General features: G+C 36.6%; 3 protein-coding genes across 3 annotated transcripts; 1 reads left to right on the forward strand and 2 right to left on the reverse strand.

Moving 5' to 3' along the window:
* Nucleotides 1-519: 519 nt before the first annotated feature.
* Nucleotides 520-1,645, reverse strand: LOC126752957 (ankyrin repeat and LEM domain-containing protein 1). Its single transcript, XM_050464008.1, has 4 exons — nt 1,355-1,645; nt 1,001-1,136; nt 768-916; nt 520-705 (listed from the first exon to the last, which is right to left on the reverse strand). Exons 1-4 carry the CDS (start codon nt 1,637-1,639, stop codon nt 520-522), a joined length of 756 nt encoding a protein of 251 aa, XP_050319965.1. The 5' UTR covers nt 1,640-1,645.
* Nucleotides 1,646-3,745: 2,100 nt separating this feature from the next.
* LOC126752788 (integrator complex subunit 14) lies at nt 3,746-6,109 on the forward strand. The gene is made up of 4 exons (XM_050463769.1): nt 3,746-3,971; nt 4,042-4,378; nt 4,447-4,637; nt 4,691-6,109. Exons 1-4 carry the CDS (start codon nt 3,947-3,949, stop codon nt 5,968-5,970), a joined length of 1,833 nt encoding a protein of 610 aa, XP_050319726.1. The 5' UTR covers nt 3,746-3,946; the 3' UTR covers nt 5,971-6,109.
* Nucleotides 6,110-6,132: 23 nt separating this feature from the next.
* On the reverse strand, nt 6,133-17,728 carry LOC126752796 (uncharacterized). The gene is made up of 8 exons (XM_050463779.1): nt 16,483-17,728; nt 13,633-14,090; nt 13,393-13,578; nt 10,651-10,790; nt 9,715-10,204; nt 7,190-7,453; nt 6,969-7,118; nt 6,133-6,258 (listed from the first exon to the last, which is right to left on the reverse strand). Exons 1-8 carry the CDS (start codon nt 17,630-17,632, stop codon nt 6,133-6,135), a joined length of 2,964 nt encoding a protein of 987 aa, XP_050319736.1. The 5' UTR covers nt 17,633-17,728.
* Nucleotides 17,729-18,213: the final 485 nt, after the last annotated feature.

The following is an 18,213-nucleotide window of genomic DNA, read 5'->3' on the forward strand; positions in this document are numbered from 1 at the left end:
AGTTAAAAAAATTCTAGAGGGCGCGCTTTGAAAAATTTTGTTTACCAATTGAATTATATCAGATTTTGATTGCTAAGGTAATATGCCTTCTATTCCTTGTAGAATTTGGCACGATTACAATGCCAAAACTCCTGGACCCGCAGACTGAAGATGAGTTCGAGTTAAAATGAATATGTAGCATATATATGACAAGCAACAGCAATAGTTTTTGTTATAAATGTAAACACACAAATCTCTTAACTTATAAGTCGTGATTTTTAAAATACATATATACATATATGTATATATATATATTTTTTTTTCAAATAAAACAATATATCCGTATTTTGCATCAATTTCAATATGAAAATGTGCGAAAAGTGTGTTAACCTATATTACGATTGGCTACTAGATTATAGTTGCGTTGGATACTGAAACAGAATTACTCCTCTATCCCTCGGTATTAGAACACGACGCCAAAGAAATAAGAGTTACAAATTTTAAATACATATATGTAGAGTTTATAGTCAGAATTTGTAACTAAGCTAAATCAAAAGGATATAACTGAATTTCGCCTTCCGATAAGAATATTTTCATGGCCCGATAAAGCAAAGCTATTCCCAGACGTTCTCTTCCTTTGGCCGTCCATTTACTTGGTGGGCCGTAGTAAACTCCACGTTTCTGGTTTGTTAAATTAGGGAGACTTATTGCATCTATGACGGCGGCCTTAAAACAGAAATGCAAAAATCTTTAAACGTTTTAAAACTCTTACAAGTTTAGATACAAACCTCTCGAGTGTATGCTTCATATGGCAAGATATTGTGGAAGACGTGTAGATTAACGACACCAAAACCATTTCTCCAAATATCAATTATATGATCTACCTTACTAAATTTAGGCGCTTGGATATCGCTTACAATTGCATTTAGACATTCGGCTATAATACGGGCACAACAATTTTTATATATTAAGGTACAAATGTATATCGACAAGTACATATTCCGAAAAATATGGTATCAACCTTTATCATCAAGTTCCTGTTTGTTGTATATTTTGATAGCATTATGTAAATGTGAATAAGGGCGCGTCGATTTTGCTTTTCCTACGTAGAAAATCGAATTCAAAAACCGTTGCCATATTTTAAGTTCTTTAAGACTCTAAGACAAAGAAACATATTCAACGTCTGGTCATGTAATAATAATGCAAATTCAAAAAAGGTGACTTTTCATATGACATTAGTTTTTATTCATTATTTTGGAAAAGGTCCAGGAGGAGAAGAGAATAAAATAGTTTGGTTTTTCTTGGAAAATACTAAAATCACCGTTTTTGAATACATCTTATAAGAAGAGGATTCTCGTCGTCACATTATAATCACATTTTCTTTAGCGCTGACTGGAAGGTTACGGGATATCCGCGGATCCATTAAAAAATATAGATAACACTGTTTTAAGCCCAGTTTCTTTTTATTACTAAAATTTGGTCTAGAGTTAAAATATTTTGAGGATATGCTTTCGAATTTCTCATAATTTTGAATACTTTGGAAGCCTTTTGTGGAGGAAATTGTTCGTTGCAACTCCATAGAAAATTCTATAATGTACAAATTATTTGCAAATAAAGGCTTTAGGACCATTTTCTTTAGCTTACTTCTTTTTAAACACATAGCCAATTTGTTACAATGGTAAATATAAATATTATGTATTAATCTAACTTCTAATATGCTGAATATATTTCGATTAAAAAACAGTTTAAAAAACGTTAATGAAAAATATTTCAAAACAGCATATATTTACATTGACGTATGGACTCTATTTATAAAATATGAGTAGGAGTTTACATAGGACATCTTCTATCGCGGTATATACGTATATATTTATATTGGCTAATAAAACGTATAGGTGCTACGATTTGCCTTAAAGCGCCCATACACGAGCACACAAGTGCGTTCGATCGGTATGTGTGCGCTTGCGGTTTATCGTGTATGGGCTTGTTCGCGTACCGATCCATGTTCGCGAAAATGTTTGATTTTTTACGATCGGTGCGCGAACATGTTTATCGTGTATGGCGTTGTCGGCGCACAAAATCTCATTTCTCTCGTGTCGCCGAACAGTGAAGATCGCGGACAATGGCAAGTGTTAAGGGGAGAGCCTGCTTTTGAGGCTTCAAAACATCGATTTTTTTGAGGATTTTTTTGGGAGGGAAAGAAATAATTGATTCAAGCGAAATTTCTAGGCTTTATAGTTATATATTTGAATATCTTTCACAAATTTTTTGGATACGAAATCTTTTATATTCTGCCTTTGGGAAGCAATTACCCGATGCATCTCGCATCGGGCAGGATGCAGGTCGCAATATCTATCAGAAACAAAAAATTCAAAGAGATTCATATTTTTTATTAATTTATCTTCTAGTTAAACTAAGAAAATTCCAAAAAAAGTGTAAAATGTAAAATTTTATTAAAAATTTAATAAATAGTGGCTTTTGATCAAAAAAATTTTACTTTATGCTGTTTAAAAATATGTTAAAAGTTGACTTTTCTTAATATTTTTTAGTTTAAATATAAGATAATTTTATGCCAATGATAATAAACTTTGCCCTAATTCCATACGACGTTTAGTTTTTTTTCTATCCTGCCCGCCAATTAAGAATAATCGTAAAAATAAAAAACCGAGAAATCACGCTTTAAAGTTTTCGCTTTTTGCCTAAGCGCTCATACATATACATAGTGTAAGAAAAATAAAAGTTGGAATAACTTATTAACGAAATACAATGAAATAGATAAAAATGCTACATTAGAAATAAATTCCAAGAAATGTTCCGCTTGCCTGTCGCTCATGTTAACTCTGTGAAGAACGAACGTAAAATGGATTTGTGTGTCGTGTATGGGCAAACGAATTCATACCGATCGAACGCACTTGTGTGCTCGTGTATGGGCACTATTACGTATTTTCGGAGATGTATCGCAACGGGTGACCAATCGCCAACAGTAAATTTTAAACTATTAAGAAAGTAATAAGGCTTGGCAGCTCTGCATATATTATGAGATATTACGTTTGTCTCATAACTGCTAAATATTACTAGCTTGCCAAAAGCGTTTCTTAGCACAAAAAACATAAAGAGCACAAGTTAAGAGCGTAGGTAGCAGAGAGAGTTAGTGGAATTTCTGCTAGCAGAAAAAACTTACTACCATATGAAAAAACAAACTGTTTAAACACAAGTGTTGACAAACGATATTTGTCGCATGATTAGCGTTGTCACTTTTTCAATTCAATTATTTGGATTATGGAATTAAATGATGAAAAGCTATTTTATAATTTATATTTATAATCCATAATTTGGGAGTTAAAAATTTAATTTTTTAATTCCGATTTCTAGTGCAAGAAGTACGCAAACATTCTAAAACATTTTTTTTAATTATATATATATACGCTTGGATTTAAATTATTATTTTTTTATTTAAAAATTTTAATCCTGTTTTTGGATTAAAATTTGTTTTTATTTTAATTTTTATCCTGTATTTGCAACACTGTTTTTTTACCATTTTTTTATTGTTTTGAATTGTTAAAATAATAATTCTGTTGATCAGTATTCAAGTGTTGATATGAAGCGATTATTAAAAACAACATTTTGATGTTTTCTTGATAAATTTCTACTAGTTTCTAGGTTCTAGATTTCCGTTTCTTTAATTTACGTTATTTCGCTCTTTGTGAGATAAATAGCATATATTGTTCTTTCTGACAGCTGACAGCTAACAGCAACTAGCAGTTATGAAACAAACCTAAAATTTGTACACAAAATACAACTGTATATTAATGAACATAGTTGTTTAAATATAGTGAAACAAATTATTTACCCAAAGACATTTCCTTTCTTGAAACCAATATATGCACGTATATAAGTTACTCCTGGAATTCAAAGTCTTACTGGGGAAATATCAAAGTAGCAGTTAAACACAACTAAAATTGATAAGATGCCCACTATTATTGCTTTGGATGGTAAGTAAATAAATTTTGTATAAGTAAGATTTAATGAAATCTGCAATAATTATTAATATTTCTTCAATAGTGTCATTGTCTATGCAACGTCAAATACCAGGCCGGAGTGAAGAAAATGCACTTACTTACCATCAGTTAGCCGTCAAGGGTATATCACAATTGCTAGAACATTTGTCTGCCACATCGAAGTTGGAATATGTTTCACTAGTTGTATACTCCACAACATCCGAGGTAAAGGTAGATTTTACGCGTGATTATGACATTATTCGACAAGCTCTAAAGAAAATAGAACCTGGTGACAAACTTTGCCTCATAAGTATGTTGAAAAATGTTGCGAGTATATTGTCGACCAATTGGGGCTTTCAAAACTATTCTCAAGTTGTAGTGTTCACGGACTGTGGCTTAGGGTAAGTATTAAAATAGTTTCAAAATATTTAAGATAAGAAAATTAAGAGTCTGTGTATAAAATTTACAGGTTTGGAAGTACTGCACTCAAGGGATTTTTCCACAGTTATGTCGACAAAGAAAATGAACCTCAGTTCGATTGGATAACTCAACTGAAGGCAGTTAAGTTAAATTTTGTGTGCATGGGAGTTCAAAGTGATTATTACTTCACGCGTTCTTTGCCAATATATCAGCAGCTTATCGATTTCACCGGTCTTAAAGGTAATTTTATAAGATAATTTAAGATTTATTTAAAACTTAATTTTTTGCCGTAGGCCAACTTTATATGCCGAAAGCTGTAAAAGAGACTATAGAGGGTTCGGAAAATATAAATGATAACAATAAGCCCTCAGGAAATTCCAACGTCAACACATCTACGCCCACAACGGGAACACATTCAAGCCATAAGAGTGAGCTTGGTCGCACTGCTATGTTCGATTTAATTGAAAGAGTTTGTGAGGCCAACTTTAAGCCTTATGAAGTTACGCTTAAAGCTGGTGGTTATTTCCGGTTGGAGTGTCCGGTCGTAATATGGCCCCGACCTCTGCCATATAAAACGGAGAATGGAGTGAAAACCGAATTAAAAATTTCGCAGAAAATAGAGATATGTGGGTTTTTGTCCCTTTCCGAAATTGGTTCACCCGTTTCCTTAAGCCGACATTTAATTATTCCTAAAGTGGATAGAGAAAAGCCAGCACGTCGTTCGTCTGAAAAATCAAGTTCCTCAAAATCTTCATCGAGTGGAAGCGCTGGTGCCACTGTTAAACCAACATTAGACGTAAACCAACCAAACTATGAGTACGAAAAATTAGAGCAAGAAATACGAGAATTCTATACGAAAGACATTAAAGAAGGCGATGAAAGCAGCGAAGATACTGAAACCAACGTTAATAAAACTGGCAGCGCTGCGTCAGCAACCGCAGCTGAAAAAGAATCGATGTGCGTTTTGCTCCATGGCGCTTTGAAAGTTGAAAATCTAGCTGCATTGGTATTATTAAATGATAATTGGTATGGCTTTATCTATTCCTATGCGGATAGTAAGAAAAAGTCGAATTTAATGTTGAACATTTTACCACCCGGTAATAATGTTATTCCCTGGTTGGGGGACCTGCAGTTATTGGGATTTGCTGAAGACTTATTGCCAGGCGAAACAAACGCATTTCCAGTGAAGGCCGAAAAGCGTTCATATTCTCAAAGTTGTGTGGTGTGGATAAAACAAGTAAGTTTGCAGTCTGACGTGCAAAAAGTACTGCGACATGCAAAGAAAATGCCAGAGAAGACGCAGCACTTCTATAAGGAATTAAACCGCATACGACGCGCTGCACTATCCATTGGCTTTGTTGATCTGCTCGAAGCGATGGCGACACTCTTTGAAAAAGAGATTTCTCAACTTTCAGTGAGTACAAATCCGGAGTGCATGTTGCAATTGAAACATGCAGTAAATGAGTTGAGAACTGAAGAAAGTCTAGATATAAAAACGTCTATTACACCATACCACAAATTTGTGCCCACGGGTGGTGGCAACGATAGTGCATCTTCAGGTTTTATGTATTAAGCAACTAAAATACGAGCATTTCATGGCAAATGTCTTTTTATAATGCTAGTATAAGTTTATACATACATATGTACATTATGCATCTAAAATATATTATATACATTAAATATATAAGATGTACAATTCCTCAAACAGTGAATTTAAAGCATGTATTTATATTTTTCAAGGATTTTTATAGCAATTGTTATTGACTGCTGCATCAGGAGCATCAACAATTAATGTTACTTCATTCAAATCAATTTTTTTCAATTCACTATAAATTTCTTCACTTATCACATTATTCGGGTTCTAAAAATACCAAACAAAAGAAGTAAGGTAGCGAAGTTCGGGTGTAGCCGAACATATTATACTCTCGCAATTGGCGAACATCAGAGACGTAGGCATATTTTCAGATATTTGCCAAATGTTATTTGTACTCGAGAAAATGTTTCGACGGAATTTTTGTTATTGGATAATTCATTTGGTTTGGTATATGTTGAATTGAAAAGTTATGGACCGATTTCGACAGTTTTAGACGTGCGATGTATGTAACGCCTTACAAGCACAGTTTGTGCAAAGTTTTTTTTCGAAAACGCTCTTATATTTATAATGTAGCAGAAAGAACTCTAAGGAATTTAAAATTGTAGTATATGGGCAGACAAAGATTTGTATCTTAATGTGGAACTTAGTTATGTCATTTCATATGTTTTCGATTAATTGCGTTTTTTGGCGTGGCAAAGTTCCGATGCCGCCTTTTTGCAACACCAACGTTCTCATGATCCCAAGACACATGTGTACAAAGTTTCGTCAATATATCGCATTTTTTACTCAAGTTATCGCTTGCACAGACGGGCGGACGGACGGACAGACAGTCACCCAGAATCACACTCGTCACTCTAATCGTTTATATATTCATAACTCTATATACATATGTATATCTCCATTATTCGAGGTGATACAAACAACCGTTATGCGAAAGTAAAAAAATTGGAAAAAATTGTTATAAAATTGCTACTCACGATTTTGGCGTATTTCCAGGATTCAAGAGCCTTAAATGTGTTATTCATTTTGAGATTAGTCAATGCCAAGTAGCCCCAAACATCTGGTAAATGTATGCCAAAATTTGTACAAGACGAAAACTTTTCTTCCGCCGCTTGATATTTTCCCAACTATATTTTGAATTGTTAGTTGGTGAATTAGTGTTTTCTGAAAACAATCCCAAATCCATTAAGCTACTTACGCGATAATAGGCCCTTCCAAGGTCGTAAAGCGCCTTCACGCGGCAACTGCTGATTCTCGTGCATTGCCCATATGCACTGATTGCTTTCTCATATTTGCCCCGTTCAAGTAAATTGTTGGCATAACGCAAAATGCTCATTTGGAAAACTCCGACATCATCCAGGTTTTCAGTGTTATGCAAAATTACAGCATAACAGTTCTTTGCAGCAGATTTATCGCCCAGATAATAATGTAAATGTCCATTAATATGTGATTGGAAAATTGTCTGAAAACCAAAAATAACAGATTAAGTGTGCAACAGTTAGAACTTCTTAAGATTTGTCAATTTAACTTTGTTGCTGTGTTCGATTTTTATACCCTTTTCATTTGACGATGTCAATATAGGTATCAAAGGAATGTATATCCCCGTAACGAGAGGCTTCGACAGGGTTCTTCTATTCGGTGCGATACAACTAAAATATACATTTAACGTATTTTAATACAAATCTTTATTCTTCCTTCAGAAGCCTTCGAATAGGTTCCTGCGCCAATACAAGCATACAAACGCTTCTAATCCAATTTTTAATTTATTATAAGTATCGGCTGGAATGGCCGTCATTGCCTTCAGCTAATTTTAGTTCTTTCGATTTCGGCTGCAAAGACTTACATACCTGCGTCTGCGATTCAGGGGCAATGCGCACTTGCCCAACCGCAGCACTTGAAGTCAAGACCGATCTGACACTGCTGAATCTAGTGATCAATCAGGTAGCGAAACATACCATGCTGCTCATGGCAGCAGAAGGTTTTGACAAAAGGAAGATAATGTCGTCTTAATAAATGAAGGCCTTAGGGGAAGACACACCATGGGCCCTTTTTTTCAAGGGACGACGTTGCGAAGAGGGTAAACTTTACAAAGAAATTTAAAGTTACTCTCGGCTGTAAGGCGGATTCCCCGGTCGACCTACTACTAAGGGGGCGCATTACACTGCCGGCTCGAAGTCGCCAGAAGGCATTGGTGTGGGCGTTGCGGGACCGCATACCGAACTATCCATACCAATGGGACGTTTTCCGAGCATCTTTCAAGCAGAGTCTTTACTATATATAAGCCGGTGTGCAGAAACCAATCTCCATCATAACTATCGCAACTAGCGTATCGTTATACTCAGCGATAGTTAAGCGGCACTAAAAGCGATCTCAGTTTATGGGGTCAAATCGCGCTTAATGCAGGAGTGTATAGGAAAGCTGAACCGCCTATCAGTTTGCAACCGTATACACCTGATCTGGGTGCCGGGACATAAGACGGTAGCCGACAATGAGCTAACCGAAAAACTAGCCCGCTCTGCGGCAGTTTCTAGGATGATGACTTCAGAACTAAGCATTGCGGTGGTGTCCCACATTATAAAGGAGTTGCTCCGCACAGAGGTGAGAGAGGGAGAGAGAAGGGCACTGCCAGCAGGCAGCCAATCTGCTATTGGGAGGTTACAATCTCGCAAGGTTTAGAGATATGAACAACCTCCCCTGAGAAGAATTCCGTTCCGTCGCGCTCTATATGGGGCACTGCAGGCTCAGGAAGCACTTGTCCAACATGATCATAGCCATTTGAGCAAACTATCGGTTTTGCGACATGGAACAGGAATCTCCAGAACAACTGATTCTAGATTGCCCAGCAATTTGTAGAAGCAGACTCAAGGGCCTAGGTTCCATCTACGTGGACAGGGATCACATTACCTAAGTCGCGACCAGCAAGCTCCTGGATTATTTAGATTCTAGATTACCCAGCAATTTGTAGAATCAGAATCAAGGCCCTAGGTCCCATCTACGTGGACAGGGGTCACATTATCTAAGTCGCAACCAGCAAGCTCCTAGAATTATTCAGAGTGCTGGGTACTCAGATACCATTAGCAGTGCAAAACATTTTTTTATCTATCTTCTAATGATGCCATTGATGAATGCTGGGTACTCAGATACGTTGTAAAGCATTTCTTTTGCGACCTCTACTCGTCATCAACATCGTTTTCTGTAATAGTTTAATTCTCAAAACATTAATCAAATGGGTGTTGAGCCCAACCACAAGAGATATTGAGGTTTTCTGCTATTACTCTTTTGTCCAATAAACGTTTTCAAGTACAGTTTATTTAACTTTTGTTATCGTCTTCAAAAAAAGTGGATGGACGACTGGCACGAGGCAAGTTTCCGATCACTTCACAACCTCCAACGAATATTTTGTCCTACTGAAATGCTTATGTCCGGGATAAAGTCGACTCACATGCACTAACTGAGATATGGAATTACACATGAACATGGTTGTACCACTCTAGGAAAAAATTGCTTATCGATTTTGTTTGCGCACACAGTTTAAATGGACCAATCCGTGTCAAATTTGATTAGACATTACTCTTTATTTTCACTCATAGTATCAATCCCTTCCATCAACCCGATTTTTCTTCATATACATATTTACATAACCATACAACTATCTCAATATACCGTTAGACGAACAAATCTAATATATTCTGTACGTATCTAAAGTTCTCTCTTTCCTCTTACCGTTTGGAGTCCTTGAAATGTTCGCATCGAATATGTGTCCGTTATTTCTCGAAGTAGAATTTGTAAAGTGATCGTAACGAAATACTTCTCCGCTTCGGTGCATTCAATTAAAATTTGTCCAAAAATTATTTGTGCAAACTTATACAATCCTAGATCCAAGAATTCTTGGACGGTTTTGTAAAATTCCGTTGTCCTTTTAGATGTAAACTCAAGACTTTGGTTGCAATAAAGATCCCAAAGGCTTAACGGCAGCTGAGTATTTCTGGTAAACTCTTTTTTCAAATTCTCAAATTTCCAGCGAGTATAACTCATGCCTGGCACATAGCCACATTCGCTGTATATACAGTATAAGAGAATCCACGTTGAAGATTCCTTGGGAAATCGGCTTGAGTAGGTCTCCAACGCACGAAGTAAATATTGAAGAGCTTCGTTATAGGTAGTTTCAGTCAACAAGGTTTCTACGTAGGAAATGTAAATATCAAAGAGACCACTGCAAATCAACAGGAAGTAAAGACAAACGTTAATAGCTGCGAATAACTAAAACAATAACTATGTATGTATAGTAAATATTTAATATGTTTGTATTAGATGAATACTTGTGCGGTCATCAATCGAATGTATGGGACGCAACGTTAACGACCGTAGAAAAAAACCTCAAAAGATATTTGTTGTTGTATATAGTAGCGGAGAGCATAGGGCTAATATGTAATATAAAAGCCTCAATCTTCAACAATTAATTCATTGTTTTATCAGTTGAAGTTTCATGAATTTTAAGAGCAAGGAAATTTCATTGTATAATGGATAAGGTAGGTTCAAGAAACTTCATTGAACAAATTGTTGAGGGATTTTTGGTAACTAGACTTCTTCTAAATATTTGTGAACATATTGTTTGTTGAGATTTTGGAATCACTCAGCTGCAAAAGTATTTCTACTCACTCATGATAATCTCCAAAGGTGAATCTTTGCTCCAGCGGTTTTCGAAGATGTTCCCTAGCTTCCTCAAAATTCTGCTTCTCCATGTTGTACAAGAATTTGTAGCCTTCTACATGAAACTCAGCGGTTTCCAGTTTTTCCAGCTGCAATTAAATACGCTTACAAGCTTACGAAATTAAAAATACCAAAAGCGATTGATTTTCTATTATATTATATCAAATACAATTTAAGGAGCACTCCCAACTAGATCAGTTTATATTGAATTGGCTGAAAAAAATACTTAAGGACAAAAGATTCGGTCACAAAAAACTTTCTCTGCATGCTTTGTACATACAGGGTTTGTCCGAAAAGTAATAGGACTGATTTTGTTGAGCGGCGACTGTGCTTCGGAGCGTGCGCACACCGACTGGATTCGGTAGAGGAGCCTATTTTGAAAGTTTTTAAAGAATTGTAACGATTGGTTCCATACTTTTTTTTAAATCAACTCAGTCCTATTACTTTCTGGACAAACCCTGTATATATTATATGTATATACATACGTATAGTTCTCCAGTTTTTTGCAGCGGTGAAAGGCTCCATTAGAGAGCGCGTTTAACTCGAAAAATATTTACTATGTTTTCTTAAAATGTGTGTAAAAATAACACAGAACAGAGTATATTAAGTTTGCCTTGAAGTTTGTAACACACAGAAGGAAACGTCGGAGACTCTATAAAATACATACATACATACATACATATATATAAATGATCAGTAAGAGGAGCTGAGTCGATTTAGCCATGTCCGCCTGTCTGTTCTCCTGTCTGTCTGTATATACGCTAACTAGTCCTTTAGTTTTTGAGATATCGATTTGAAATTTTGCACTCGTCCTTTTTTCCTCAAGAAGTTACTCATTCGCCAGATCGGCAGTTCACTATTTCACTATAGCATATAGCTGCCATACATACTGAACGATCGAAATCATGTCCTTGTATGGAAAACTTTCACATTTGACGAGATATAGTCAAAAACTTGGCATGGATCATTGTCCAAAGCAAAGGTGCAATATGCCATGTACACCTGCAGGCGTATGCCGATGATATTGATATCATTGGCCTCAACAACCGCGGCATTAGTTCTGCCTTCTCCAGACTGGATAAGGAAGCGAAGCGTATGGGTCTGGGTATAAACGAGTATTCTTCTTTTTTACTGGCGTAGAAACCGTTTACGCGATTATAGCCACCTTAATAACAGCACGCCAGTCGTTTCTTTTCGCAACGTGGCGCCATTTGGGAATTCCAAGCGAAGGTAGGTCCTTCTCTACCTAGTCCTTTCAACGGAGTGGAGGTCTTACTCTTCCCCTGCATCCCCCGGCGGGTACTCCGTTGAATACTTCCAGAGCTGGAGTGTTTTCGTCCATACGTACGACATGACGTAGCCACCGAAGCCGCTGTCTTTTAATTCGAAGAACTATGTCAATGTCGTCGTGTATCTCATACAGCTCATCGTTCCATTCTTTACTTCTCAATTGTCTACTCAGTAGCATCTGGTTCTAAGATAGACGAAATTATCTACGACTTCGAAGTTATGACCGTTAACAGTGACGTGGGAGCCAAGTCGCGAGTGCGATGACTGTTTGTTTGAAGACAGGAGATATTTCGTTTTGCCCTTGTTCACTGCCAGACCCATTTGCATTGCTTCCTTATCTTGTCTGGAGAAAGCAGAACTAAAGACGCGGGTGTTGAGACCAATTATCAATATCATCGGCATACGCCAGCAGCTGCACATTCTTATAGAAAATTGTAACTGCTCGATCATGTATGTTAGTCGCCGCATTTTGTCGTAGAAATTTTGAGCACTACCCTGATCGGCCAGCTTGTCAAGCTCTTCATACTCACGCATTTCGGCCTGTCTCTTGTTCTGTCTGTAAATGCTTTCGCTTCTTCAATTCCCTGGTCAACTCTCGGTATCTATTCCATCCCCATCCCATGTTTTGGTCGATCGTAATGTTGCGAGGTCGGCAGTCTGTTTTCTCTCCGTTTCGACACGGCGACGAGTACAAGACGTAATATCTCCTGCCATCAAACAAACATTCGTCGAAGTCGTAGATAATTTCGTCTATCTTGGATATAGCATTAACACCACCACTAACGCCAGCTTTGAAATCCAACGGAGAATAACTCTGGCCGTCCGGTGCTACTCCGGACTGAGTAGACAATTGAGAAGTAAAGTCCTCTCTCGACGCAATTAAGACCAAACTCTACAAGTCACTCATCATCCTCATCATGCTATATGGTGCAGAGGGATGAACGATGAAAAGGAAGAATGATTGACGCACTGTTGTAAACTCAGCTAGAACCGCGTAAGCGGTGTCTATGCGCTTATGCTTTTCTTGTAGTAGTTTATGAGAATAAAATTTTACAATTTTATCATACCCCAACTTTCAACCTTTCAATAGCTTTAACAAAAAAAAGAATTTTTACGAAATATTTATATCATGGGGTATGCGTCTAGTTCCTTTCTTAATGAACTGCTAATTTTCAAAATCGGAGATTTTTCGAAATTTTCATGGACCACTTGACGTGGTTTCACCCAGTAGTAATCATACCTGATGTGTGTGCATATCGAGAAAATAATAATTTTTTAAATAGTCAAATAATACTTCATACTACTAGTCAAAAACTACTGATCTTTCGATAATGTACTTAATAACTGTATATAGTAGTGGAGCAAATAGTGAAAATACTTAGATATGGCTTTTTGTCTGACCTTTGTTTTGTATATATTCGCCAAATTTTCCGCACCAACTTCATTCAATACTTTTATTATGCTCATGTATAACGCTATGTTTTGGATATGGAGACCGGCCTCGAGAGGGGTTTTGGGTTTTTGAGTTTTTTGCAAAATTTCAAAACATCTTTTTTCCAAATTTTTGTAGACGAACGTCATCAGATTCTAAAAATAAAGATAATATCTTCTTGGCTTAAATAAACGTTTAAGATAGCCTACCGCGAATTCTGTACTATTCTTGGTTGGCACACGAATATTGAAATCGCAAGCAATCAATTTCATAATTTTTTGAGTTAACTCATTCTTTTGACAACATAGAAAACCCTTTGAATCTTCGATTTGTTGTATCTCCTTTCTTATTATGTAATCAATAAGGGTGTATATTTGCGCATCAAAATGTTTGTAGTTCTCTTCGCAAATGTCCACTTTGCCTTTTTCTGGAATTATTTCTGCCGCAGAAGTTTTAGGTGCGCAAGTTTTCATTTCCTCAGGTGTTAAGTGCTTTCTAAAAATATCGCGTGTCATTTGGCATTCCGTTATGGGCTGCAATATGCAGATATTTACGATCCCAAATGTGATTTTGCCCTCCTCATGGTAGGGATTTATAGGGGTTTCGTCGTTGGAAAAGGTCGTCACTTCGACAGGTTTCAAATGTACGGCAAAACGACAGGAGTTCACTATTAGGAATACATACACATTAATGTATTTTGGTATATTAAAACGAAGAAATATTAATATTTTACTCTAAAATATGATGCTTCGTCGGAACTGAAAAAGTGTGTGTGACAAATTCAAATTACATTGTACTTTCGTTCAAAGGAAATGTTTAGGTATTCTTTCTAAAACCACCTACACCAAAAGCCGAAGTAGGTTTTTTACTTTTATTTACCCTATAGTGAAAATATTATTCATATCAAATTCCATTATGTGGTGTTCTCGGAATCTACGCACTAGTAATATGTGTTTATGATGAGAAGTATCATTTTTTTCCCATTTTAAATGAAATGTCCTTCGAAATCGACCATTTTTTTGTGGCGTTTCACACATGGACTCTTTCGGCGCCCGAACTGTTTTTTGTTGGAAGAAAAGACGAAAAGACTTGGCACTCGTGCTTGGGTGGCACTCTTTGACTACTTTCAGGTAAGGACACTTTTTGTCGGTCAAACCGGTTTGTTGTAGGTGATAGAACGACGAGGAAAGACGAATTCCTTTCCACTCCTTTTCTTCCATTTTAAAATTCTTCCCATTCTTACAATTGCACTCGAATTCAACTTTATATTTACAATAAGTTTGGAAATTTTAATTTTATTATCTACTTTTTGTATGTAAAATATGCTAATACGCTTAATAAAGGGTGGTCCATTTCGAGGTTCCCTACTTTTTTAAAGAAAAAACACAAAAACTGCAAATTTAATTGGGAATGTTTATTACCAATCGAAAGAACATTCATTGGCATTTATTCTTTGGAGATTAACTCTTTCAAATGCTGGCCGCGGTTACGTCTCAGATGGTTTATCCGTTGAGTCCAATTTTCGATGACTCAAGGCCTGAATCGAACCGGCATTGTCCGCATAGAGTTTAGACTTTACATATCTCCACAAAAAAGGCCTACCGTTGTGATACTACACGATCTTGGTGACCAACCGACCGGCCTAAAATGTGAAATTATCTGTTTACTGAAGTGTTCTGTCAATAAACCCATTGACTGATGCGATGTGTGGGAAGTGACGCTATCTTGTTGAAACCAAATTTCGCCGATATCACGAGCTTCAATTTCAGTCATCAAATAGTCGGTTATCATGGCGCGATAACGGTCGCCATTAAAGGTCATGTTCACACCGGCATCATTTTTGAAGAATTCTCCAACAAACCGTTGTTTTTTTTTTTTGGATAAAATAGCAGCTCTTCACATTGCTCTTTGTCCCAATTGCGGCAATTTTGCTTGTTTACATATCCACAGATATGAGCCTCATTGCTGAACAAAATTTGGCTCGAAAACGTCGGAGCGAAGCGATGTCGCTTGGGAGGTCGAACGGTTTCAGTGCTTGCATATGCTGTATTTTCTACGCTTTTAATTTAAGATTTCGACGTAAAATACCTCAAGTCTTCCATACGTCAGACCGATTTACTGCGAACGGCGCCGACTCGACTCTCCACGATCTTTCTGCACATTCGCAGCTACGGCTGCTTTATTTTCTTCACTGCGTGCTGGACGTGGTATTTACGGTCGAATATTATCCAATAATCAATGTTGGGACTCAAGATGGGTGATACTGTTGTGAATAGTACGTTCAGAAGGCCAATTATAGTGACCATAAGTTGAGCGAAGCGCGCGAAACACGTTCTTTACAGAACATGAATTTTCGTAAGTTGATTAATTTGTAAATGTTTTTCAGGCGTAAGCCTTTCTACGATGAAATGCCAAGCAATACTCAACAAAAATAACACAACAGCTTGACAGGACTTATGCGTGATCTTTCAAAAAAAAGTTATTGAAAAAAGGACATCTACTTGGATCACCCGTTATACAAGTAATACAAATATTTTAAAAAAGGAAAAGGAAGAAGCCGTAAACAAAGCGTAGAAGAATATGAGAGTGAGATATGAAAGGAATACAGAAAAAGGGGTCGACTAATGCGATAAAAGAATCAGTATGTGAACACGGTCGGATACATAGCAAGCATTTAGGCTAGATTTGACTGTGACAAGGAATATTTAAATTTAAATTTTCCCGTTACGTTCTTTGCGTTTCATGTTTTATTAGTGATCTAACACGGTGATTTATGTCTCGGTTCACCTAATTTTTGGCATGACTTCAATCTGACCGTTTCAATTGCTAATATCAAACCTATTTGATTCAGTCAACTCTCAAAGTCAGATGGGTAATTTAGGCTCTAAATTTCAGGTGAGAGCAGTGTTAGTATTTCTTTATCTATATTCCTCAGGAATAAATTTTAAAAGTAATAAAGGTACCAACCAAGGTAGCAGGGAATTGAAAGTTTAAAATTATTATAAGTGTTCCGAAATTTTCTACATATTGCCTAGTTGTAAATTAAATACTCTACTCACCATCTGGATATAGAAATATTGATAGGTCTATACTGCCCCTTAGGAGAATAGAGTCTGGTTTAGCGCGGTCATACACCTCAATTATAAGTTCCTGTTCGTCGTTAACAATCACTGCTTCCAGTATATTATTTAAAACTTCATCCAAGATGTAGCGACGTAGCAAATTACAAATTAATGCTTCTTCTTTAGACATAGATATACTATCAAAATTGAAATCTACACCCTCTGTACACAATAAATCACTGAATAATTTATAAAGAGATATACTACAATCCGTTGATTGACCCAAGTTGTGTGATGCATCCATAGAAATACTGGCCCAGCGATATGTGGTATCTTGGTCAATGATTAGATCTCTGTCCAAATAATTAAAGGTACATATTTTTGTCGTATCGAATTCGTTCATTTCATTCGGAAATTTGGAACGAAATGATAGGCTTACACCCAAGCTCTGGGCCATATCCATGATGTCAGCGCTCGCATTATATATGGATTCGATTGTTACGAAGACCATATTATTAAAATCTTCATATCTCATTAATGGCAGTAGAGAATACACATGCCAGACGGTTTTACAAGTTCCCATTTCCAAATCAATATGCTCAAATGATGTTGGATACAATAAAATTTCGGTACTAACTACTGTGCGCTTATTTGTGAAAAAATGTATCAAATCAATTTGGCCCTGGGCAATTGTTTTTTCGGTAGCGTCATTTTCCTCTTCCGAAACTACCGTTAAAATAATAGCGACCGGCTCGTCACTAAACGCATTAACTACATCCATATTGTATTGTTCGATCGGTATGGCGAAGGCGCTTAATCTAGTGTTTTCATCCAACTCCTTTTCGTCGGCATAATTTGTATTATTGTGGCGCAAACTAATGAAGAATCTTTTATTATCAGCATACGGAACATTTATGATGTCTTGAAGTTGTAAATACATAAACACTTTAGGAGATCCCGTCTTTTCAATACTCGACTCCGGCACAATTTCTTGTTCCAATATTGGGCTCGATTCCACTGACTGATATGGTGTTTTTGATTTACCTTTTTTCGGTGTGCGTTTCTTTAAGACTTCCTGATATCGCAACAGCTCCTTGTCGCTAAGGATACTAACCATCTTAATTCTATATTGTGAACTTGATGCCATTTTGCCTGTTTTCCCTTACTATAATGGTTTACTTAATAAAAAAAAATATATTTTACCGAATTAATGTTCGGTATTTGCTATTCTGTATATATTTTTTCTTTTAATATTTCAATCATAGCGTACTTCATGTTTGTTTTGTTTTGTAAAGGGTGTTTCCGTATATCTAAAAATAAAGCGCTTAATCTCACGCCGAAGCTGTAAGCTTCCCATTTCGTATTGGCTTTTGTGACCGCCTCGAACTGTTTGTTTAGTTCCTCACCATCAATACTGTGAAGTGGACCAACCGAGGTAGATATAGAATAGAAAATAGAAATAGGAACAAGAAAAAATCACACAGAGCCAAACGAAGCGTTTTTGGATTTTTGCATTATCATCGTGTAAAGTCCATGAATTGACCTTCCACAAATACCGCCGTTTTCGACGGATGTTCTCACACAAGCGCCTCAATACGGCCATACAGAACTGCTTCACATACATCTCTCACGAGTTCATTCGAATGAGTTTGATGGATTGACCGTCTGTATCCATCAAACTCATTCGAATGAACTCGTGAGAGATGTTGGGCTCTCTGACCATCTCAC

The sequence above is a fragment of the Bactrocera neohumeralis genome, chromosome 3, assembly GCF_024586455.1.
Source record: "Bactrocera neohumeralis isolate Rockhampton chromosome 3, APGP_CSIRO_Bneo_wtdbg2-racon-allhic-juicebox.fasta_v2, whole genome shotgun sequence".
NCBI lineage: Eukaryota > Metazoa > Arthropoda > Insecta > Diptera > Tephritidae > Bactrocera > Bactrocera neohumeralis.

Coding starts and splice junctions, on each gene's coding strand:
- LOC126752796 (XM_050463779.1), bottom strand. CDS start 17,632: ATGGCATCAAGTTCACAATATAGAATTAAGATGGTTAGTATCCTTAGC. Junction 13,579..13,632: donor AGAATAGTACAGAATTCGCG/GTAGGCTATCTT, acceptor CTTTATTTTTAG/AATCTGATGACGTTCGTCTA. Junction 10,791..13,392: donor CGAATATATACAAAACAAAG/GTCAGACAAAAA, acceptor ATTTAATTGCAG/CTGGAAAAACTGGAAACCGC.
- LOC126752788 (XM_050463769.1), top strand. CDS start 3,947: ATGCCCACTATTATTGCTTTGGATG. Junction 3,972..4,041: donor CACTATTATTGCTTTGGATG/GTAAGTAAATAA, acceptor TTTCTTCAATAG/TGTCATTGTCTATGCAACGT. Junction 4,379..4,446: donor TTCACGGACTGTGGCTTAGG/GTAAGTATTAAA, acceptor TAAAATTTACAG/GTTTGGAAGTACTGCACTCA.
- LOC126752957 (XM_050464008.1), bottom strand. CDS start 1,639: ATGTGTTTAAAAAGAAGTAAGCTAAAGAAAATGGTCCTAAAGCCTTTA. Junction 1,137..1,354: donor CAGTCAGCGCTAAAGAAAAT/GTGATTATAATG, acceptor TCTTTGTCTTAG/AGTCTTAAAGAACTTAAAAT. Junction 917..1,000: donor ACAGGAACTTGATGATAAAG/GTTGATACCATA, acceptor CCCGTATTATAG/CCGAATGTCTAAATGCAATT.